Source organism: Anolis carolinensis, chromosome 1 (assembly GCF_035594765.1).
Source record: "Anolis carolinensis isolate JA03-04 chromosome 1, rAnoCar3.1.pri, whole genome shotgun sequence".
NCBI classification, from domain to species: domain Eukaryota; kingdom Metazoa; phylum Chordata; class Lepidosauria; order Squamata; family Dactyloidae; genus Anolis; species Anolis carolinensis.
Genome location: NC_085841.1, coordinates 290,062,105 through 290,087,797, shown reverse-complemented (window position 1 = coordinate 290,087,797; position 25,693 = coordinate 290,062,105). Strand labels below are relative to the sequence as shown.

The following is a 25,693-nucleotide window of genomic DNA, read 5'->3' as shown; positions in this document are numbered from 1 at the left end:
GTAGCTTTTTTATCCTGATGTTCAAATTCATGAGTTGCCCTTGCTTCATTCCCCCAGCCCTATGACCTGTTTGGCAAGGAAGAAAGAAATTGGAGAAAGAAATGTTTTCAGACATTGTTACATTTGTTTCAGTGCTTGACAAAATCAAAGGATTATCTGTGGCTGAGGTTTGTTCTTTTCCTTGAAAGAACTTGAGCAAACATAATCCCTGAAATAAACTCTATTGACATTTTCCCCTAAGAACAAGTTACATTTCCAGATGAAGATAAGAGAATGACAAAGATCATGCACTTGGCCTAGAAACATTTAATATAATACATTGAGTACCTAACCTCAGCCAAAAAACCTGGTTTGTCTTACCATTATTTTCCCTTTGGTAACATAGCTCAATATGAATGAAAAAGACTGACTTTGCTAACATGTAGTGACTTTTAGATGTCATTTTATGTTACCCGTTCCCAAAGGACTGAGGTTACAAAGAGAATCCAATCCATGAACTGTGTAAAAACCACACTTCATTTAAATGCTGCTTTTTAAAATAATGAAATTGTTACTTAAAACATGCTTTTTAAACTAGGCAACGAGGTGGAAGATTTGTAGACACTCTTTTCAGATCCATTATGAGTTGGTTCCAGTCCTTCCCAGAGTTACAAGCAAGTAGACCCATTTGGGGACCAAGAAAACTGAGCTTTTTACAGGGGTTTCTCAAAGCACTTTCTTGCCAGTCCTCTTTTAGTTTACAAAGGCAGAAAGTGGGCATTGATGAGAAATTGCCATGAGATGAACTCGCTTTTGTGGGCTTAGAAACTTTTGTGGGCTTAGAAACTTTGGCAAGTGGGTTTTGGCAAACTTCCATCATCCAGGCACGACAGGATATTTAGTCTGTGGTTTGTGATATCGTTTGACACTGCTGTGAGCAGAGCCGGTCCTAGGTATTTTTCAAGTGTAGGTGAACAAAATTTTGGCGCCCCCCCCAAACCAATAACTGAAAAATAAAAGCGTTGGATAAGCGAAAATGTTTGATAATAAGGAGGGATTAAGGAAAAGCCTAATAAACAAATTACATTAAGATTTTACAAATTAAGCACTAAAACATCATGTTTTACAACAAATCAACAGAAAAAGCAGTTCAATACCTCGCGGAGGCAGGCCACAGGAGACAGGAGTTGCCTCGATGGCGCCCCCAACAGGATGGCGCCACAGGCAACTGCCTAGTTGGCCTGGTGGTTGAACCGCCTCTGGCTGTGAGCATACACAACATCCAGGGAATCCTAAAATAATGGGAAGTGCCACCCCCATATTTCCCAGTGTAACTAGAGCTGACACAATGCCTGAGTGGTTTCTAGAATCCAGCACTTGGAATAGATCAATTTGGTGCTTTGTCTTTTGGTCCTGCCTCATTCTCTGTTGTGGGTATTGAAGAGGTGGAAAGGTGTATAGGAAGAGAATGTGTTTTGTACTACAATCTAGAAGCTTGTAGGATTCAGGTTTACTTTTTGCTGAGCACTCTATTTATTTCTGCCTTAAAATCTCTTCTAGGAATAAATAAGATGTAGCAAAGTTATTTTTCAGTGACATAGTTGATGCACTTGAGAATCTGAGACAGATCAATTTGTTGTAAAACTGAGGGCACTTCCAGACAGTGCCAAAACCTGCTCTGGTGTAGATTCCCATCCCGACCCCACTCCCCCCCCCCCCCCAAAAAAAAACCTGGGCTTTTTTGGGGGGTGGCTACATTATGGTATATAGGATTTTTGGTGAAAGTAGAGGTGCAGCAATGAGAAGAAAGAGGTAGCGAAGTCACTTCTTGCCAGATCAGTCACCGTGGGCGTTTTGTGTGGCAACGTGCTGCTGTTAATAAAGTAGAACATTATTCTGGGGAATTTAAATTGCAGTCATGGAAGGGGACATTCACAAACACACTCACATACACAGAAAGAGGGAGTGAGTGAGCTCTATATCCCTTACTCTGGATCTCTTGAAGAAAGGCAGTGGCTTAGATCCAGATTTTGGTGACTGCTCTGGCAAAAAGTGATTTTGCTACCTATTTCTCATCAGTCATACAACTGAACAGGGCATAGGGTTACAGCCTGTGTTGGATGAGGTTACACTCCCCCTGAAGGCACAGGTTTGCAGCTTGGGAGTGATCCTAGATTCATCGTTCAGCCTGGAACCCCAGGTCTTGGCGGTGGCTAGGGGAGTTTTTGCACTATTAAAACTTGTGTGCCAGTTGCGCCCAAACCATGGGAAGCCTGACTTGGCCACAATGATCCATGCTCTTGTTATATCCTGAATAGACTACTGCAACATGCTCTATGTGGGGTTGCCTTTGAAGACTGCTCGGAAGCTCTAGATGGTCCATCAGGCAACAGACAGGCTGCTCACTGGAACAGCGTACAAGGACACACAACTCCCTTTCAGATCAGCCATGAAATTGGACACAGGCTCTCTCTAACATAGAAGGGGGTCCTGAATCCAGTTCTGTGTTGTGTGTCCATATACACAATATTAAAAACCACTGATGACAGAGAATGAAAAGAAAGGAAATTATATGCGGGCCCAGAATTCGAACATTCAGAACAGTTTACAAAGTGGAAAGTAGAGAAATCTTGTTCAAAGGTTCTAGTGCTATAATTATTGTGTATATTTATTAATTAATTACCACCAAAGTTCTTATTGGTTTGTTAAATAGTTGTTGTTATTCCAATATTTGTGGAATGTTTTGTGTTTGTAAATATTTTAGTTTATATATAACACTATATTTTAGGATATCTTTCTACACAAGAATGTTGTTTGAATGTGTACTGTTGTTCCACCATATCCATGGATTCAACCAACTATGGCTTAAAAATACTTTAATTCAAAAAGCAAATCTTTTAAGGTATACTATTTTACGATGACATTGTGTGTAATGAGATTTTGGTATCTTCAGGAGAACCTGGAACCAAACCTCTGTGGAAACCAAGGAGCCACTGTATTTTTACAGATGCTATGAACAGAGATAAAGATTCATATGAAATGTAGGATGAATTCAATGTGTATGTTAAAAATAGTTACCCTAATGTAATATCAGTATGTTCAGAACCACAGCAACCAATACAATAATTCAGTCTTTAGTTTATGATGAAAATATCCAACTTTATAGAAAACATGCCACAATCCAGGACCACACCTGGATCTTGGGGTGTTTTTTGAATGATCCTTATCAAAATATCATGATGTGAACGATACTACTGAACTATTTCCTCATCTGGAATTCTGATGTAGCTTTAAAATAAAGTGTAATTCCATCAACATCTTCTTTGAACCCCTCCATCTTTAAAAAAATCTGATAGTGGACTTCTGATCACTTTTGTTTTGTTTGGATTTTTAAAAAATTGTCCCAAAGGGGCTTTCCAGTTAGACTTTCAGGGTTTGTTCACCGCCCCGCCCTACTTTATAGTAAGACATTAATATAATGTCCTAGGCAAGATCCAATATGGCACTTCTGCTATATGTTTCTGTTACAGCAAAGATGGGGGTGCTGGGGCCAAAACATTTTCTGGTTTCCAAAGGCTCCTGAACTCCCTGGCAGTTTACCTGGCAGATTTGGGAATTATACTACATACTATTTGTGCAGTAATAACTATATTTTGGAGGGGAGGTTGAGATTTTTGGGGTACAAGGAAAATGGGCTTTGGACCTGGCAAATTTGGGGGATGCTGCTCCCAACTAGCCCCAAATTGAGGGGATACTGCCCCCAACTGGCCCCAAATACAAGAAAGCTGCTTGCAAACATGCCAGTTATATTTTCCCCACCTTCAAGAGTAGTGTGGTGTAGTACATTTAGTATTTCACTAGGATTTTATGGTCCACAAACATCAGTTTTTCTTCTTTAGGTCTTCCTCTCACCTGTCCCAGTCTTAAGGTGTAGCATAAGGAATCTCTACAACATTCATGTTTTCAGAATAATAACCAGAACTTTTCACTTGGTCTGACTAAGTTGGCTTTCCCATGAAGAATCCTTCAGTTTAAAATCCCATGATTTTGTCTGCATACACTGCTGTTTTGGTTGCTGCAGGGGTTTTTCATAGATGCTGATTTTGTCAAATTTTCTGGTATGTTAATGACATTTATTGGCCTCCTAAAGGAGGGAGTCTGTAAGGATGATGCTATGAGTTTACCGCACTGGGAGATACGAACTCCAGGGATGCCACTGGTTGGATCTTGTCTGACACAGGGTGCATCTACACTGTAGAATGAATATAGTTTGATACCACTAACTGCCATGGCTCAATGTGATGGAATAATGGCAATCGTAGTTTTACAAGGTCTTCAGCTTTCTCTGCCAAACGTGTGTTGGTGCCTCACCAAACTCCAGCCCCCATGATTCCAAAGCATTAAGCTGGCTACCACATCTTGGCAGCTTCCACTATGGCTGCTTCCAGTATGTCAGCTATTGCTGCTATTGCAATGTAAATTGGTAGAATGCTAGTGCGAATAACCAAAATTTGTCTGAGGCAGTGCTTGTAGTTCTGGGGGGACTCTAACTTTTGCTTCTACTTGACGTGGGGATTTGGAGAAGGAGAGGGAGGCCAAGGAAGCTCGCTCCATCTCCATCCACCCTAAAGAGCCTCGTGGAGGCGGGGGCGTCCCTCAAGCAGAGCTGCTGCTGTTGCTGTGTGGTCTGGGGAAAGGGGAAGCCATTGCCAGCAGATTAGGCGGTTCGTGGGGTGCAGCGCTGCCCCATGGAAGGAGGAGGGAGGAAGCGCGCAGGCGCAGAGTAACAGCATGTGCCCGCTTCCCTTGCCTCGCTCTGTTTCAACGAGTAATTGCTTCTTAGTTGGTGGAAGAGGGGCCTTTCCTCCCAAGGCTCCGCCCTCTCCCTCCTCGGTATTTAACGCTGGACAAATTGCCTTGGCTTTGCTGCGCCTCAGGCTTCAGGGAGAAGGGCGGGAAGACGTCGCGCGGGGGGGGGAGAAACACTCCTCCTTCGGCACCAAGCAGTGCGGGAGAAGGGGAGGGATGGCTTTCCTCTCCCCATTAGAACCAATGCAGCTTGACACCACTTGAACTGCATTGGCTCAGTGCTATGGGATCAGGAGAATCGAAGCTTTACAAAGCCACAGAGTGCCTCACCACCAGACTACAGATCTCAGGATCCCATAGCCTTCAAGTTGGTATCAAGCTGTATTAATTCTACAACTAGCGATGCCACTTTGAGTCCCTACATGGGGATAAATGCGGGATAAATATAAATACAGACGAATAAACCAATATTTCCTGACTCAGTTTGGCGCTCTCTGTGCCTTCAGATTACTGGTGAATTTATGGCGGCTCCATGAATTTCACAGGGGTTTCTCTTAGGGAAGAAATATTCTGGGTTGCTGTGAGTTTTCTTGACTGTATGGCCATGTTCCAGAAGCATTCTCTCCTGACGTTTCACCCACGTCTATGGCAGGCATCCTCTGAGGTTGTGAGGTCTGTTGGAAACTAAACAAGGGAGGTTTCTATATCCGTGGAAGGTCTAGGGTGGGAGAAAGAACTCTTGTCTCTTGGAAGCAAGTGTGAATGTTGCAATTGATCACCTTGATTAGCATGGAATAGCCTTGCATCTTCAAAGTCTGGCTGATTCCTGCCAGGGAGAATCCTTTGTTGGGAGGTGTTGGCTGGCCCTGATTGTTTCATGTCTGGAAGTCCCCTGCTTTCAGAGTGTTGTTCTTTATTTACTGTCCTAGTTTTAGAGTTTTTTAAAATATTGTTAGCCAGATTTGATTCATTTTCATGGTTTCCTCCTTTTCTCGTTTCTGCTGAAATTGTCCAGGACTGACCCTGCTTCGGTTCCAATCAGCAGGATCTGGTGACTTTAGGGTGCTCTTTAGCTGTGCGGATCGCCAAGTAGGGAGGATGGAAGAAGTAGAGCAGATTTGTTTGGGCAGAGAGGATGGCGGTTTTCTACATCGTTTGGACCATAATTCCCATCATCCATGACCACCGTCCTGGCGGCTGAGACTAATGGGAGTTGGAGTCACATGGTATCCTGCCTTCCAGATCTGAAATATAATTAGAGCTATCTCGCCATATCTGCTGTAGATGAAATCCTGGAGGTTTACATCTCATTAGAGTTCAATAATTCCCATCAGCCGTCACCATTGACCGGATAGCCTCGGCTAGGAGGAGTTAAAAAAATAGGACAATTTAGGGTGCATCTACACTGTCGAATTAATGCAGTTCGACACCACTTGGACTTCCATGGCTCAATGCTCAATCATGGGAGTCATAGTTTTACCACCTCTGTAGCCTTCTCTGCCAAATAGGGCTGATGCCTCGCCCAAACTACAAATCTCATGATTCTATAGTATTGAGCCAAGCAGTTAAAGCGGTGTTAAACTGCTTTCATTCGAGGGAGTAGATGGACCCAGAATTTTATCTGCTGTAAATGAAATCTTAGACGTACTCTTTTGACGCCAGGAAAGCGGGTCGTGGATTGCAGACTTCACAACCTGTTTTGGAAAGAGTGTTCCCTTCAAGGAACTGTCCATGCATGAATTGGGGGGGGGGGGGGGGGGAGGGGGGGCTCTCCACTTTTTTGGAGTTCAAGGAATAGAGCAGAATTATTTCCTTCTACGACTTGAAGCACCATACTTAAAAGTGTTGTCTGATTAATATTTGGGGAGAAGGAAGGAAGGAAGGAAGGAAAGAAAGAGGGTGGGGTGGGGGTGGGAGAGAGAGAGACTTTGGGGGTCATAATTAAAAATATTTCCAGCAGGAGTCTCTCGACCACATCCGACGTGCCACCCTGAGTTCGAATCCCACCACATCAAAGCCTCCTCTTGGGTTTTCCAAGGGAGGAGAGGAGGAGGAAGAGGAAAGCCCAGGCCCACGCAAAGAGCACCAGCCACTAGTTGGGGGGGGGGGGGCTTGTATATTGCTCAGACTGCGTGGGCCAGACCAAGGGCTTGAGGCTGCCTGGCGGCGGGTCTTTCATACTGAGCCAGGCAGCTGTGAGCACTTTGCTGTTGCCACGGCTATCGCGTTATGATTCCACAGACACTCAGTTCCAGGCTTCTCAGAGAGAGATCTAGCACCTCCCTAGACTACAAATCTCAATACTAGTCCATACTGCAAAGAAAGCAGAAACATAGCGCTATAAATGTCTTGTGTAGAGAAGGACCCTGGAGATAAACTCATTTCTTTTAAGAAAACATCACATATGGACAAGTTTCTTCCCTTCTTTTTCCAGATTCGTTGTTTCGTTTCCTTAGTTTCCAAAGGCTGAATAATAACAATAAGTTGGTGGAAGATGTGGGTACCAATGGGATGCTGTGAGTTACGTTTCGCTTGCATCTATGGCAGGCAACCAGAGAAGTCGGCCATAGCAGAGCACTTGGTGAACCTACCTGGACACAGCCTATTACTTGAGAACACAGAAATGCTCGACCACTCTCACAACCACCATGCCAGACTACACAGAGAAGTTATTGAAATCCACAAGCATGTGGACAATTTCAACAGAAAGGAGGAAACCACGAAAATGCACAAAATCTGGCTCCCAGTATTAAAAAAAAACCCCTCTCAAATCAGGACAGTACACAAAGAGCAACACTCAGAAGACAAGAGAATTCCAGATACGAATCAATCAGTGACAGTTAATACCTCCCAACGTAGGATGTCCCAGGCAGGAAGCAGCCAGGCTTTGAAGCTGCAAGGCTTTTCAATGCTAATCAACGCGGCAATTGCAACATTAACATTTGCCTCGAACAGACAAGAGTTCTTTCTCCCTCCCTGAATATTCCACAAATATATAAACCCCACTTGACTAGTTTTCAACATACCCCATTAACTTCTGAGGATACATGCCATAGATGCAATTAAAAGGCAGGAGAGAATGCTTCTGGAACATGGCCATACAGCCCGGAAACCTCACAGTAACCCAGTGATTCCAGCCGTGAAAGACAACACATTGTGGGTACCAAATTGGGAAAAAACACGAAGCATAACGCATCACCGCTGCAGAATGAATGCAGTTCGACACCACTTAAATGACAATGACTTGATGCTATGGCATCATGGGATTTGTAGTTTAGTGAAGCACTAGTACGCTTTGACAAAGAAAATTAAAGACCTTGTAAAACTGCAGCTCCCATGGTTCCATAGTATTGAGCCATTGCAGCTAAAGTGCAGACAAACTGCGTTCATTCTACAGTGGAGATGGACCCTGAGGCAGTGGAAATGATCAGGGTGGAAGCAGCCAAGCTTTGAAGCTGCAAGGCTATTCAGTGCTAATCAAGGTGGCCAATTGCAACATCCACACTTGTCTCCAACAGACAAGAGTTCTTTCTCCCACCCTGGACCTTCCACAGATATAGAAACCTCCCTTGCCTTGTTTCCAACAGACCTCACAACCATAGATGTGGGAGAAACGTCAGGAGGGAATGCTTCTGGAACATGGCCACACAGCCCGGAAAACTCACAGCAACCCAGATCAGAAAGTCATTTCTATTCTTTCGAACCGGGTCTCCGTTTCTCTGAAGGAAAAGGGCAAAGGCAATATTAATCTGAGGGACAGAAGTCCTTTCCTTTCAATGTATTGATTTGTCGCATTTGTGTTTTTACAAAGCCACAGAGGCTTGGAACGGATTGCGAGTCCCCAAAGGTTCGGCTGCGAGCGACAGGGGAGCTAAATAATGCAGCAGTAAAGCCGGAGTAATCCGATACCATTGTGTAATATTATAATATTCTTCTGGCCTGCTTTTTTGCGCTTCTGTCAAGATCAAATTCTACCTGCGAAGCCGGGCCAGACCGTGGGAACTGGAGGGCGGCTTTCAATGCGGGTTGGGTGTCTCAGGGCGGGCGCTTCGCAGTTTGCTTTCATCCCCGCTTCCAGGTGGCTGAAAGATGGGCTCTTTGGGCCTTCCAAAAAAGGGGGAAAGTGACGAGATCCCTTGCTGTGGCCCTCCAGGGGTTTTGGACTTCAACTCCCACCATTCCTAACAGCCTCAGGAAGGGGCCTGAGGCTGTTTAGGAATGGTGGGAGTTGAAGTCCAAAACCCCTGGAAGGCCCAAGTTTGCCCACGCCTGGTGTAGTTGCATCCTTAGTCGCACATCACCTATATATACCACGCCGGCTTTGCCCGCATGTTATCTTTCTATCTTAATTTGGAGGAAATTACGCCTTATTATCAGGATAACCACGCGTTCCTGCGCCCATTTTCAAGTAATTACACCGGATCGGCTTTAGATCCGATTCTTCACAGCCACGACTCCAGCCCCCCCCCCCCCCTTTCCCCCCGGACATCCTATCAGTGGGATGGATACAGCAGTGAGTGGTTTTCTTTCATCGCTCCGGACAAAGAGAAACAGCTGAACTCTCTCCCAAGGCTCCGGGGCTAATCCAGGGAGGCTCGTGTGGTTGAGCTAAGACTTATTTTGCCGCCCGCCTCTTTTGCTCGGAACTCTTAAGGTCTTCTCAAAAACACAACACACAAGGAAATTCCAAGGCGCCTGTAGTCCCACTTTGGGGATGCGCATCCTCTCCGAAAATTGCGTAAAAGTGTGTGTGTGTGTGGTGGTGGTGGAGGGGGGGGGGGGAGACGAGATGGGGGGAGAGAGAGAAAAAGAAGAAACTGCTTGTCTGGGCTGTTGTGAGTTTTCCGGGCTGTATGCCCATGTTCCAGAAGCATTCTTTCCTGACGTTTTGCCCACCTCTATGGCACGCATCCTCAGAGATTATGAGGTATATTGACAACTAGGCAGATGAGGTTTATATATCTGTGAAAGGTCCAGGGTGGGAGAAAGAACTCTTGTCTGTTTGAAGCAAGTGTGAATGTTGCAATCGGCTAACTTGATTAGCATTGAATAGCCTTGTAGCTTCAAAGCCTGGCTCCTTCCTGCCTGGGGGAATTCTTTGTTGGGAGGTGTTAGCTGGCCCTGATTGTTTCACGTCTGGAATTCCCCTGTCTTCTGAGTGTTGTTGTTTATTTACTGATCTTAGAGTTTTTAAAATGCTGGTAGCCAGATTTTGTTCATTTTCATTGTTTCCTCCTTTCTGTTGTAATTGTCTACATGTTTGTGGATTCCAATGGCTTCTCTGTGTAGCCTGGCATGGTGGTGGTTGGAGTGGTCCAGCATTTCTGTGTTCTCAAGTAATCCGCTGTGTCCAGGTCAGTCATAGCAGAGCACTTGAGGAACCAACCTGGACTCGGCATATTATTTGAGAACACAGAAATGCTGGACCACTCTAACAACCACCATGTCAGACTACACAGAGAAGCCACTGAAATCCACAAGCATGTGGACAATAGCAACAGAAAGGAGGAAACCATGAAAATGAACAAAATCTGGCTACCAGCATTTTAAAAACTCTAAGATCAGTAAATAAACAACAACACTCAGAAGACAGGGGAATTCCAGACGTGAAACAATCAGGGCCAGCTAACACCTCCCAACAAAGGATTCCCCCAGGCAGGAATCTGCCAGGCTTTGAAGCTGCAAGGATTCCCAGTGCTAATCAAGGTGATCAATGGCAACATTCACACTTGTCTCCAACAGATGAGTTCTTTCTCCCACCCTGGACCTTTCACAGATATATAAACCTCCTTTGCCTAGTTTCGAACAGACCTCACAACCTCTGAGGATGCCTGCCATTGATGTGGGCGAAACGTCAGGAGATAATGCTTCTGGAATATGGCCACACACTGCCCGGAAAACTCACCGCAACCCAGTGATTCCGGCCATGAAAGCTTTCGACAACAAACTGCCTGTCTTCCCTCTCTGTTTGGGGGGAAATAGAAGTGAGTAGGTGAGGTTCGAAAAGGCCAGGGCCTGTCAGTCAGCCAGTCAGTCTGTCAGTCTGTCAGTCTCTCCTCCCCCCCCCCCCCCCCAGGCCTGCAGCCAGGATTTTGATTCGGGAGGGGCTGGGATTTTGGTTGGGGGGGGCTGAGTCTGGGTGAGAGAGGATCTACCCTCGCAAACCTTTTGTATCGTTATCCCAATACCCCCATGCATGTGGGATATATTGAGCATGGTGATCAGATCATGATATGAATAAACATAACAGTTTAAATAATAAATATAAGGCCTTCTCGTGGACCACCCCCCCGCTACATGCCTGCCCCCCCTCTTTCTTCGCGTGGGCTGGAGGCGATGCCACCTTTGCTGGATTCTGGGAGGCTCCCCCGACTCTTGACCCGCCCTCCCTTCCCTCTCTTTCTGTTTCGTGGACCCTCTTTCCGGCCTGTGCCCCCTCTGCGTCAGGGAAGGCGGCCCCTCCCCGCGCTCCTCCGCCGTTTCCTTGGCCGTTTGGGGGGGTCCCTGCCGTCCCGTCCCCCTTTCCTCCCTCCCACCTCCCCGTCTTTCTGTGTGTGTCTTTCTGTGTGTGTCCTGCATGCAGTGGGGCTTTGGGTGAGCCCTGAGACGGGAGCGCTCAGCCCCTGCGCCTGGAAGGAGAGCTAGGGCAGACCGACGGGAGGGAGGAAGAGCAGGAGGGCGGGGAGATCCTGCGGACGGGCAGCCCAGCCCCGACGGCCCTCTCCGATGGGCGCCCTTTGATGGGGCGGAGGCGGCCGTCATGCCACGATGCTGACCCCGGGGCTTGCGCTCCCGCTTCTCCTGCTCCTGCTGCCGAGCCTTCCGGGGCCTGCGGGCGCGGCCGGGCTCGGGGAGGCCTCTCGGGGGTGCGCCCGTCTGGGCGGGGCCGGGCCCGAGGGGGGCGCCGGGCGCGGGCGGCGGGATGCGGGCGGGCGCGGCGGGGTCTACGAGCACCTCGGCGGGGCGCCGCGGCGGAGGAAGCTCTACTGCGCCACCAAGTACCACCTCCAGATCCACGCCAGCGGGCGCGTCAACGGCACCCTCGAGAAGAACAGCGTCTTCAGTGAGTAGCCAGGGAACCACCCGCTCCATGGGGGAATCAACGGGGAGGTCTTCTTTCCCAGCGGGGAACATTTCGGGAAGGAGTCCATGCCCTGGATGGGGATGTCCAAGCGGTCGGTTCCTGGAGCCATTGAGGTCGCGTGGGCGAGCTTGTAAGACAGGCATGGGCAAACTTGGGCCCTCGAGGTGTTTTGGACTCCAACTCCCACCCTTCCTAACAGCCTCAGGCCCTTTCCTTTTCCTTAAGCGGCGGAGGGGGAAAAGGAAGGGGCCTGAGGCTGTTAGGAAGGGTGGGAGTTGGAGTCCAAAACACCTCGAGGGCCCAAGTTTGCCCATGCCCACTCTAAGACGATTGGTTTGCAAATAGAGCCCATGGATGTTAAAACAGTCCAGGGGTGTCATACTCCAGCCTTGCTTGGGAGAAGGCAGGGGCCAGGAAATTGTGACAAGAGCTGCAATCCAGAAGTACCTAGAATGGTGACATCATCATCACCCTTGAGAGAAAGGGATTTATATGTATGTATTTGCATGTGTGACTCTAAAATCAGGACAGTAAATAAAGAACAACATTCAGAAGACAGGGGAATTCCAGACAGGGCCAACAAAGGATCCCCCCAGGCAGGAAACAGCCAGTCTTTGAAATTGTCAGGCTATTCAGTGTTAATCAAGGTGGCCAACTGAAACATCCTCAGACAGATAAGAGTCTTTTCTCCCATCCTGAACATTCCACAGATATATAAACCCCACTTGCCTAGTTCCCAACAGACCTTACAACCTCTGAGGATGCCTGCCATAGGTGTGAGTGTAGCATCAGGAGAGAATGCTTTAGGAACATGGCCATAAAGCCTGGAAAACTCACAGCAACCCAGTGATTCCGGCCATGAAAGCCTTCGAGACACACACACTCTTACACATTCTGCCTTTCTCACTGGTGGCTTACACCTTGGATGCATTGACAACAGGATTGTAAAGACAAACCACAAATTGGACCAGGTGCAAAATGTTTTCTCTCTTTACTCTGCAAGACATCTGTCTATAGCTGGAAGTTAATTGACAGACAGTCTGGCAGTAACCCTCTATGTGGTGTGGTTTGTCTAGGACTCTAGGAGACTAGGACCATGGAAATCCAGAGGGTGACTTTGGGCAGGTCACATTCTCTCAACATCACTGGGAAACAATGGACAAAGCTTGCCAAGAAAATCCCATAATAGGTTTGCCTTTGTTGTTAATTGCAACAAGGTCACTCCATCCAAGTCACTTTGTCCTCCTCAGCCCTGCACAGGTCTTGCAGACTCAGGGCTTGTCACTCACTTGACTAAGTCTCGCCACCTGGAAGGTGGTCTTCCTCTTTTTCTATTGCCTTCTCCTTACCAAGGATTAGTGCCATGTCTTTTCATGATATGGCCAAAGTAGGACAGGCTCAGTTTAATCATCCTTAAAATTGCCATAAGTTGGGAACAACTCAAATGCACACAACAAGAGCATCTTTGTTTTAGGAACCTATCCATCCTGACCATACTTCAACATCTTCCCCCAATAATAAACCAGAAGACATTAAAAAATCCCATTAACATAAAAATGTGGGCATGATGCCAAACAAGCTTCACGTGTGTATTAGGATTCTTTCAACTCTGAAACTGAAATTTTTCTTTTTTTTCCCCTTGGGGAGTCATATGAAGGGTTTTGAAAAGTAGCTTCTAAGCATGCCCCCCCCCCCCCCCAGCAAGCTTCTCTCTTCACAGTTGGCTAGAAAGCTAGAAAGCGAGGGGCACAGGGAAGCCAGCAAACATGTTTTGTTTTCATGGCTTTCTTTTTCCTTACCAAAAAAAAAAAAGAAAAAGAAAAAAAGAAGTGCACAGAACTCAGGAGGTTTTTTCCCCTCTGCAATAGAATCATGGAGTTGGAAGAAACCATAAGGGTCATCTGGTCCAACCCCCTGCCATACAGTCAAAGTAAACCCAGTAGATGGACATCCAGCATCTGTTTAAAAAACTTCCAGAGAGGGGGCTTCATCATGCTCTGAGGCAGTGTGTAGTCAGGATATTTTCTTAATGTTTAAGGTTGAATCTCTTTCTGAAGTCCTTGCTCTATGTTCTTGTCTTTGGAGCCCCAGAAAACAAACTGGCTCCATAAACCTTCTCTTCTCCAGGATCTGTCTCTCTTGTTAGGGCTGCTTGAAATCTTATGCTCAAATCCCTTTCTTTTACATGCTCTTGTCATCCCTCTGAGAATACATTCCCTGTGAGGGCTGGAGCATCACTGAGAGAAGCCATAATTTGCAAATGGACAAGCCCAGCGGCTGTCACTTGGTTTATCCATCTTAAAAGGTGTGACTTCACAGGATTCTTTAGTCTTTGAATCCGCTGGTTGTAAATAACGTTTGGAGATGATTTTCACACTTGTCTGTTCAACTTAACTGGTTTGTTTGGTTTCTCCTTCCCTCTTTTCTTCCTGTTAGCTTTGTTTGATTTGTGTTTAAAGGAGTGAAGGTATTTAGGGTAGAGGAAATGACACCTGCTTGTGCTTTTCTTAATAGACTGCCAAGATTAGTAAGGAAATAGCACCTAGCAAAGAGAGATAAGACCAATGAAAGTCTATGCAAAAGGACAACATTTACACGAAGGTGAATTCATTCAGGTGTGCATCTTCATGCCTTGATAAAGATGGCATATATGTATGGTTAGCAACATCACGGACAAAAATTTTAATGGGTTCATATGCCTCAGACAAAACTTTTCAATGGATTGAGTTTACATATCCAGCTGTAAATCGTGCCCTGTGGTATACAAAGCGCATGATCCAACTCAAGATAAGTCCATTTGCAGATCAATGAAATTAGATCGAGTCCCCAGTCTTGTGGGGAAAATAGGGTAAATTATTAATTAAATTATTCAAGATATATCCGCACTGTACAATTATAGCAGTTTCATATCACTTTAATGGCCATAGCTCCATCTTATGGAATCACAGAATTAACAGAGGTATGTGTGTTTACCTATATATTTTAAATAATGCCATCCTTTCACAAAGATGTCATTCAGGGATGGTACACATATGTGGACAGAACCATGGCATTATTTAATGTGTATGTATCATTACTTACTACCTCTCCTAAATGAATGCATTCACTGGCAGTGAATTTTGAGTACTTTTGAAAATTTGTTTTGGGCCAAGTTTTACTTCAAAAGATTAAGATGAAATATTCACAGATATGCATGCCCAGATCCCTGTTATATTTACTGAATGAGGGGTTAACAAAGCTTTATAAAGATGCTATGGAAGGGGGAAAAGTACCACATTTTCTTGAATGTATTATGTAGCAAGCAGTGCTTGCCTCCAAGGCTAGAGAGTGAGAGGATCCCCAATGAATGAATACATGCTTTCAGTTCATATATCAAATATGTATAACATATAAGTGTGGAGCCCCTGGTGGCACAGCATGTTAAAGCACTGAGCTGCTGAACTTGCGGACCAAAAAGACGCAAGTTTGAATCCAGAGAGTGGAGTGAGCACCCGCTGTTAGCCCCAGCTTCTGCCAACCTAACAGTTCGAAAACATGCAAATGTGAATAGATCAATAGGTCCCACTCTGACAAGAAGGTAATGGTGCTCCATGCAGTCATGCTGGCCACATGACCTTGGAGGTGTCTACGCACAACGCCGGCTCTTCGGCACCAACCCCCAGAGTTGGACACGACTTGACTTAATGCCAGGGGAAAACCTTTACCTAACTATAACATACAAGTATCATAACTCCAGTTTGATTGTTGTTGTCTCTTGGAAAGAGAGGGACCCATCATCCTAAAAATCAGATTGCTGAAAAGGAATCTTCCAGTCCATAATGAAGCTAAATCTGAACTACAGCATGATGACACATGACTATCAAACTTTTTCTGAATTCCAAGGAAAGAGATATCATGTATGGAATGTCTTTTGCTATCACAGAGAAGAGAGAAAGGGGGATTGAATATATGTGTGTGTGTGTCTTTCATTAGACTTTCAAGGATGAGTTCACACATACAAATGCTCAGTGAAAGCTTCAGTGTGCGAAACTGACTGCATTGAGCAAATATCACAAATATAATATTGTTAAACGATAGCATTCAGATATGTTGTTATGCAGTAGGTACTTCCATGGTCCTACCATGCTAGTGGCTCATTTATACCAGTATAATGTTGCTCTTTCATATTTTTTCCTTCACATATTTTCCTTGCTAGAAGAGGCCAAATGTTATGTGTAGTATGACTATATGTTGCAATGTCTAGATATCTGGACTTTTGCAGAACCCGAATCCATGAAGTCTACAGTCGTAGGCTTCCTTGGCTAACATGTCCACACTTAACCCATGGATTTCAGGTGTGGGTCAAGGGAAGCCACTCAAAATGATATTAGTGTTGCAGTTGGCTGCGTCTTTCTGCATATGAGTCCTCTTCACATGTGTAAGGATCATGTGCTGTGTTGAGATGGGGTGGGAAGGAGAACATTTTGGGCCTCATGTATTGACTCAACTCTCTATGTTTTGACTCTTTTGTTGGTGCAGTGGTTTGGCAGCTTGGGTACCAAGAGCTAAGATAAAGGAATTCTCAGATTCAAATAAGAACCCAGCCATTTCTGAGATCCCCCATTACCACCTCTTCCCAGCCCCTCAGATAAACCAGTGGCTCAGGATATGCCAGTATATTGTTTTGCTTGTGTATCCATGATGTTATGCCACGTAGTGTTCCAGTAGTGGGGTACTTCCATAACCGTATCAATGCAGGAGATTTACATACATGTATAACTTACTTATGAATTAGGAATGTATCAATAGTAATGAAATCTAAAACTTCTCTTCTCATAATCAGAAGTGCAAATCATGATTCAATGAATGAATCATTCCTACAGCATCTCACAGGTGTTTCATTTTACTGGATGCAACACCACTCCACATAAAACACACACTAGACCTTTCCACATAACACACACATATAATCTCCTTCTCCTTCTCCCTCCCATATATATACCTGAAATTTTTATTCTTATTTCCACTGCACATCTCCCTCTAACACTATATCTAAACCTATATCTATATCTATAAATAGTGTACACCTGAGATTTGTCCCAGTGTTTCCATTCCCACCTCATTTTCCCCTCTACCTTTGAAAACTTTAAAAACTGTAATACATTAACTACGTTTCCTATAGGGATATCTGAAATTTTGTTTTGATGTATGTTTTTACATTTTGTGTATGTGTGCAGAAAACATGACTGTTTTGTAGTGTGCTTCATGGTGAGTCTTGAAGAGAAAAGAAGTATATATATTCCTCTCTCTCTCTCTCTCTCTCTCTCTATATATATATATATATATATATATATATATATACACACACACACACACACACACACACACACACACACACACTCATATGAGTGCCTTGCCTCTTGTATACCCTTAGGCATACAAGTTGTGGCAAACCTGCAGTTGCTGCTGAGTGCAAAATGTGAAACAGTATTCAGAGAGAATTCAGAGGCATATCTTTGCTTTTCTTGTCCCACCTGCCTGGGCTATGAGACATTCTCTTTGAAGGGCTGAAGTACTCCTTTTCTTTGAATCAAGCATAGACAACCACATTGTCCTTTCCCCCAAAGGCCATGCTGACTTTGTAAATGACAAAACTCTTTTCATGCTGCCATAGTGGCTCTACGATGCTACATCCACTCATCTTACTCCAGTTGGTCCTCTGGAGACCTTAGCAAGAGTATTGTCCAGAAATGGGCAGCTTTGTGGTTTGTTTCAGTAAGTCAAGCACTCTTGTGTCCTTAAGAAAGGCATTAAAAGGGATTTAAACTTTTTATAGACATATAGGATTAGGTGACCCTCTAGTTCAATGTCAGATCTTTCTCTCTTGAAGCAGTTCAGTCTTAATCAAACAGCTGGGGATTTGCTACTCAGTGATTGCTTCAAACAGTTCTTATGCTCTTGCTCTCCTGCGTATTGTCATATTTGATAATTGGAATTTAGTTGTGAGTTTATAAACAAGTCATGCCAATTACTTTGTGGTGCGGAGCACAGTATTTTCCAGAAGGAGGACAGCATTTTGATGATTGAACATTACCAGCTTGATTGAGAACCAATAAAAATATAGGTTTGATATTCTTACTCCATGCTGGATATGGCTGATAATCATGATAATGTTTTTTTTCATCTTCTGTTAAAATTAAAGTGCTGATATCTGCTAGTGGTATGCTGATTATGAATGTATTGGGTTAGGACATCCCAAATTTTGCACTGATCTATGTGTAGAGCTTTTATCCATCTCTAGTCTGGGTAATGATTCTTGTACGCAATCTGTGTGTTTCTGAATGGACACCCAAAGCACAGGATTTGGATAATGATGAAATCAGCAGGAGTTTGCTCTAAAATGCCCAATATGTAAAAATTCTCTGAAGGTATGAATGAAGAATTATATTATTCATAATTGTAAAATGTACACGAGTCAACTAAAAGTATCTTTACATTTCTGTTTTAGGTATTCTAGAGATAACAGCTGTGGATGTCGGGATTGTGGCTATCAAAGGCTGCTTCTCCGGCAGATACCTGGCCATGAACAAAAGAGGCAGACTTTATGCTTCAGTAAGTCCTATTTAAAAAACACAAGCATTTTAACTACGGTATACACCATGGGAGCTCCAGTCATTTTCAATGGGGATTTAAAGGTTATTGTAATCAAAAGGGCAGAAATCATAGAATAATCATTTATAGAGAACAAAAATCGGTCATTTGGTTTTATTTGAGGGATTAGGCAGCCAACATTTGGAGGCCTCTAACTAGAACATGAAGGCAAGTGCTAAGCACATTTGCTTTTTCTGTTGTGTACACTGCTTATCAAGCAAACCAAATAATATCTGCTTTGCAGACATTAAAAAAAGGACAAGGAGCCACATGGCAAAGATGAGCATTTACAACAACCTATATTTGTATCAGTTTAGGTTGTAAATCACTTCTTCAGGTGAATTAGCGTAAAGCAGTAAAGGAAGTCTACAATTGACATATGATTAGGAAGCTTTTCAGAAGAAAAGTCTCCCAGGGATGTCAATAGGAGCTCCATTTGCACAAGGGAATGAATGGGCTCTCAGTGTGTGTCAAGTAATTTGAGATACAATGCCAGAGGTACAGCATCAAAGCTACTAACTCACTGAAAGAATGAGATAAATTGAATCAGGTTTTTTCCAGGTTATTTTTTAATAAATGATTTTATACTTTTGTACTTCATGATATGCATGATACAATTACTATGTTCCAAATTCAGGCACTACATATTGGAGAGATACTGTTTTGCTAATGCAATTGAAAGTTGAATTGGGGGGGGGTGTCTAATATTCATTATTTAAGTCCATTGAAGAGGTGAGATAGATATATGAAATAAATAAATAAATAAATGCTTCCATGTTAGTAGCAGGCAAAACCATGGGAGAGAGCAGGAGTTTTCATATGTAGCAACAAGAAAAAAAATCCATTCTCCTTCTGAGATTTAAACCATGTGGTTCATGGCTGGTGGCTTTCATTTCATTTCACTATGTTCTATTTTGATTTCATCCTTCCCTCTCCAAGAAACTCAGAGTGGAGCACATGAGCTTCCCAGGTGGATTCTTGCAATCAGGCATTGGCCAAGGTGGGTTGAGAGAGTTTATGATATATAATCACTCCTCTCAGGACTGGCATTTGAGATTGGTGCAGTCTTAACAATAAAATGATATAACTGACAGATTAGCTGCCTAAAGCTGTTGCTGTTTCATTGCCAGAAGTCAAATTCAAACCATAGAGGGGACTCATAGAGTTCAGAGTGATTGGTGAATCTTCATTAGGCACTGAGACTTTCTCTTTTTGTCCCCTGTGCTGATGCCTTTCTTTCTTCCCAGAATCAGTGCCCAAGGATCTCCCCAGCAATCCAGAGTAGATTTGGAGAAGGGTCCTAGGCCACCTCATAGAAATAATAATAAGCAGAGAGAGCTTTTCTATGCTGTCAGCTGCTGTATTTTTTTTACTCCCTGGGAAGTTTATTCTAATGATGGGTGCATCTACACTGCAGAATAAATGGAATTTAATACCACTTTAGTTGCTAAGGCTCAATGCTACTGAATACTGGTAGTTTGGTGAGACACCAGCATCACTCTTTGACAGAGGAAGCTTGTAAATTTAAAACTCGAATTATTCCATACTACGAGCCATGGCAATTGAAGTGGTGTCACACTGCATTGATTTCACAGTGTAGATGCACCCGATATCTGCCAGAGCAGGGGCATTTCCCCCACCCCCATCCTCTATCAAAGAGCTCAAAACTGCTCAAAATGCACTCCCAAGCCTACCATGCAGCCCAAAAAACAAAAAGAACCCAAAGAGTGGCTGAAATTGAAACTATGTGGCACACCAGTGTAATCCTACAAATACACTGTGGCACACTAGTGTAATCCTACAAGGTAGAGGTGGGAGGGGAGACAAAAATTGTCTCCACTCTTGCAATAGATGTCTAAACCTATTGTGGGATATGAAAAACCAGAATCTCATTGGTGGCTTTCCAAAGAGAGATGGTTGGGTACTTTTGTCCAATGTGTAATGACCAATCAGATTAAGGTTGCAGAAGCAGGGTTGCGCATGTGGTCACATGTCTGCATATATGTAGCTGCATATACTGTATGCGACCTGTTGTTTTAAAGGACATTCCATGAATTTCATAGGGTTTTCTAACGAAAGGAAAATTCAAGAAGTGATTTGCCATTTCCTTCCTCTGAAATACAGCTTCCTGAACCTGGGATTTGTTGGACGTCTCCCATCCAAGTATTAGCCAATGCTCATAGCCCATGCATATTGGTCATAGTAATTTATTGCACATTGTATATAGGGATTTGCATTGTGTTGCCAGATGTTGGCCACTTATTTGCTGATTTTTAACCTAGCTTATAATATAGCATAACCTGACAAAAACTTATAATATAATATAACTTGACAAAACTGGTACCAAGCTCACCTTGTTGAGCTTCAGTGCGCTGACTCCTAAGGTCAGCCCAGTGCTCAACTATGTCTGAGCAGATGTAACAAGGCAGGCAAAGTAATATTCCTTTGCAATAATTGTCCCAGAGTAACCAATAATATTATCTCTAGCCTTTTTGCAGTCCAATTCACGAAACCTTTCCCTGCAATTGCACTACTTCTCTTCCCTGACATTTCACTGTTTTCATCTCTTCAGATTACTAAGGAGATAACCTAGGAACAGGATGTTCAGAAGTAAGGCTATATCCTCAACAAGCCCCCAGGTTCCTTGTGGGTAGACTATACTAATTATTTCCCCTATAAAGACTGTCATAAGTCAACAGGCAACTTGAAGGGACACACACTCAAATATTTATTTGTTTGTTTACTACATTTATATCCCACCCTTCTCACCCTGAAGGGGACTCAGAGCGGCTTACAAATTATATGTACTTACAATATATTATTAGCATAGCACAATATTAGCATTATATTTTGCTATATTGAACTGTACCATTATACTGTAATATTATTAGTAATATTACATGTAATATATAATATATAATTAATATTATTCTATTTCATTATTAGTATTATATTGTATTACATCATAATATTATTATCAAGTTTATATGTATATACAATATATTATATATTATTGTATATCATATTGTATATTGGCCCCAGGCTGGTTTTTCATATCCAGGTAGCAAAGTGCCCTGGTTAAAATGCATACATTTTCAAAGAAATCCCTACTCAAGTCAATACAGTCCAGATAGGCATCTATGGTCCTACTTCCATATATCACAGCAAATTATTTAACTACTAGGAACCATTCTATATGAAATTTTTGAGTAGCCTCACTGAAATCTCTTGCTAGTATTTTCTGTTTGTGCAATATTCCCCCTACCCAGTAACAAAATGTGCAACTTTTTATTTACAATTATTATACAATATGCCCACATATTCACGGGAATGATGCCTGCGGTTTCATTTATCCATATCTAATAAAATATGGCCCCTTTAGGCATTTCCTAGCTTGTCTAGTGCAACTCCATGGTATTCAGGGAACACGGGTTCTTATTTTCAATAGGGTTTGCTAATATCCATGTGAAGCCCTGGATACAGAGTTGTACTGTGGTCAATGGCCATAGCTAGGTCCCAATTGAGATTTATCTGTACCATAATCAACATGGTGGAGAATGGACCTATGGACTCCCTCTGCTGGGCTAATTGAGAATTCTTAAAGTCTTTCTTTGATCACATCATGCCAGATTAATAGCAGTCATGTTCTCAATCGTAATGTAATAGGGACTCTGAGCTCCATGAGTGAAAAGTGTGAAGGGCTGTGAAATAGAAGATGGAATGTATCCATATGAAACTGGACCCATTCTACTGAAATGCTTAAATTGTACTGGCACTGATTTGATGGAACAAAAGTGGCTATAATTATCTGGATTGTTTTCAGTATCCAGCCATTTTATATTTTATTTTAATTTGGTTTGTTATCTTAAAGTAAATGTAGTAAATGCATATGTCATTAGTGTGGTCAGATGAGAAACACACCAATGCAGAATCTTTACACAAAATAAAATGTGTCATTTTAGTCCAGGATTACCTGTCTTCCTTAAAATTAGAGAATAGCCCTTAAAGTGTTTTAAAATAATTTTGCACACAGGTATCCACTAATTTCATAGTGATGCAAAAGTGTGTTGGTGCACTTAACTCTATAAGAAAATGCTTAGTTTGAACTCTATAGAAATCAGAACATTGATTCCTGAGTTATTAATACACCTCTTTGTGACAAGATGGTTATTTTTGTGCTTCCCACTCATAAGATGGCAATGCTATAAAAATGAAATGTGTGTTTTCATTTTCATTTGGCCAGCTATTAATTTCCCCCTGTTTACCAGCTCCAGGGATCTCACACATCTTTGACTGCTGAGCTACAGATTCTATGTGGCAGTTGGTCATTTTTACTGTCATACAAAAACACAGCTCTGCTTGGCACAGAATGTGTAAATATGAAACTTTAAATATTTGGCTTAGAAAAGGAAATTTATGGTTATGCTATTATGTTTAAAACAGGTATATAGTCTGAACTGAAGAGCCTAATCTTCCATCCAACAGATGCTGAGTCTTTTCCAGTTGGTATATTAGTGTTGCATTGTTGTTACACATACCATTCAGCATATATTTGTCGCCAAGAGAACTTCAGGAATAACCTTGTAAACTATATGAAGGGTGCTTTTGGCACAGTGGCTCTTCTGCTGTGCAGCACTTGGAAAAGTTACTTTGTTAAACAAAAACTTTCAAAATCTTCCAGCCAGCATGGCTACTAGCCATGTGGTTGTTAACCTGGGGTTCCCAGATGTTTTTGGCCTTCAACTCCCGAAAATCCTAACAGCTGGTAAACTGGCTGGGATTTCTGGAAATTGTAGGCCAAAAACATTTGGGGATCCCAGGTTGAGAACCTCTGCACTAAGAGATTTGGAGCAATATAATCCAAAAAAGTAACTTTCCCAAAATGTCCTTTTGCATTCATGAAATGTTCATTGCAAATGTCTTTGAGTGTCCTAGTTGCAGGTTTTGCTGGAAGTGATGGTTTTATCATCCTTACTTTGCAGGAGACCTACAATGCCGAGTGTGAGTTTGTGGAAAGGATTCATGAGCTAGGCTACAATACCTATGCATCCCGCTTGTACCGGACTGTGCCCAGTGGAGCCAGCAGCAAACGCAAAGCTAGTGCTGAGAGACTCTGGTATGTCTCTATCAATGGAAAAGGACGACCTAGAAGGAGTTTCAAAACCCGTAGGACCCAGAAATCCTCCCTATTTTTGCCTCGGGTGCTGGATAATAAAGACCATGATATGGTCCGACTGTTCCATTCAAGTACTAAGTACCGAGAGGGCCTGCTAAAGCCTCCTAGTAAGAACCAGAGAAGAAGAAGAGGACACTAGTGGACACTCTGTCCATGGGATGGATAGACTGGAGATTGAAGACTAAGCCAGTATTCAAAGTGCTACTAAATAAGTACAAATACAATTGTGTGACCAATGTTGATAAATGACACAGTGTGTGTATATATTACTGGATGCCTCACTAGACATCCTTCTTAATAGATTTTTTAGAATTATAGCCATTGCTAAGAACTTAAAAAATAAATTGAAGCATGTATACATGTAAATTAGATGGATAAAATGATGACTTTTGGAATTCTTTGTCATCTTCTTCAGTGAGATCTCTCTTTAAGCATCTTGGGAGTGTTTTTAATGCAGTCTTTTCCAGTTCTCAGTCAGTTAATGAATTAAGTGATAATAAATTATTTTTGCCTTAATTTCTCCATGGCAAAACAGTAGTTTTGAAGATGGTGCACATGTGTGTCAAAGCAGGCACTACTTTAGAATTAACATCCCCTTGTCTGAGTAAATTACTCAATCTGATTAATCATTAGAGGTTGTAGCCTTCAGACATATTCATAACAAAATGCTATACTTGATCTCTAAGTTATAGCTAACTGAAGAGATTTAAAACCTGATTTATTCTGTAAACTTTTATTTAACTTATTTTGACTTCTGTTTTAAGAACAAATAAGTATCAGCCAATGCTCATTATCTTTCATTTAACTTTAATGTTGATGAGAAAAGTAATTTGTGCATTTCAGGAGAGATACATGCTGCTAGGCTTATTATTAGTTGATCAAAAATATGTTTTTCTTCATGAATTGCCATCAAGATTTTTTTTTAAAGAAAACCCGGTTGTGTAAATAAAGGCTTCAGGAGAACTTGGCAATGCTTACTCTCCATTGGCTAAAGGGTACAAAACTATAATTTCTGATTTTCTGTGTCCACGATATGATTTTCTATATTTTCTTCAGCCTTTACCGTACTACTCCAGAAGGTCATCCCAGTCTTCCAGAACAGTATCCAAGATAGCATTGAAAGTGCAGAGAAAATGAGAAAATGCATATATGTGTGTGTTTTATACAGTGGGTCTTTGGTATTTGCTGGAGTTTGGTTTCAAGACCCCCTGTGGATATCAAAATTCATGGATGTTCAAGTCGCATTATATGCAGTGGGATAATAAAATGGAGTCCCATATATAAAATGGCAAATTCAAAGTTTGCTTTCTGAATTTAAATATATATATATATATATATATATATATATATATATATATATATATTTTCAATCTGTGGTACAGAATACCTGGATGCCTGACTGTACTATAGCAAGCTTCCTTCTTATGCTTTTTTCACCATGTGAGTGACTGCCAGTAAGACTAAAGGAAATAATCTTTTTAAATGAAAATGAAAACATCTTGGTCAAGGAACAAAAGCAACCTCTGATATAATATCTGTTAATAAGTAATGCAAAACTTCAGAAAATGTATATATGTTGGTATCCATTTGTAAGAATTCTATTACAGGTCTGCCACAGAAAAAGGTGTTGGGTTGGTTGGTAGGATTCATTGTCGAAGTGAACAGAAAATCTCCTTCCTACAGAAACTCCAAGCCTTTGTCTGTTTTGAGCTATGAACTTTCAAACCTGCCTGTTTGCAGGCCTCAGAGTGTCCTCCCCGGTACAGAACACAACAGGAATCTTTAACACTGTGTGCTGATAGGTCATGTGAAGCTTTTTGAACAGAGAGATCTTCCAATGGTAAAATATGCTGAACAGTGGAACAGTTATCAGTTGGAGAAGTTACTTTTAAAATGATTTTTCCAGTTATTTGTTATATTGTGGGTGTCTAAAAGGTTGCATTACTACTTGCATAGTTTGATATGTCTTTGTTACTTTTGGTTACTTTTCCAAAACAAGAGAATGGCATAAAATG

General features: G+C 42.6%; 1 protein-coding gene across 2 annotated transcripts; it reads left to right on the top strand.

The window, feature by feature from the left end:
- The first annotated feature begins 11,060 nt into the window (after positions 1–11,060).
- Positions 11,061–24,645, top strand: fgf3 (fibroblast growth factor 3). Of its 2 annotated transcripts, XM_062967823.1 has the most exons (4): positions 11,061–11,851; positions 18,360–18,463; positions 19,442–19,502; positions 23,485–23,655. In XM_062967823.1, the coding sequence occupies exons 1-4, from the start codon at positions 11,557–11,559 to the stop codon at positions 23,505–23,507; spliced, it is 483 nt and encodes a 160-aa protein (XP_062823893.1). In that variant the 5' UTR covers positions 11,061–11,556; the 3' UTR covers positions 23,508–23,655. The 2 variants fall into 2 exon arrangements, with proteins under 2 accessions (XP_062823893.1, XP_062823892.1); XM_062967822.1 differs by lacking the exon at positions 19,442–19,502 and having other exon boundaries at positions 11,100–11,851; positions 23,485–24,645.
- The last annotated feature ends 1,048 nt before the right edge of the window (positions 24,646–25,693 follow it).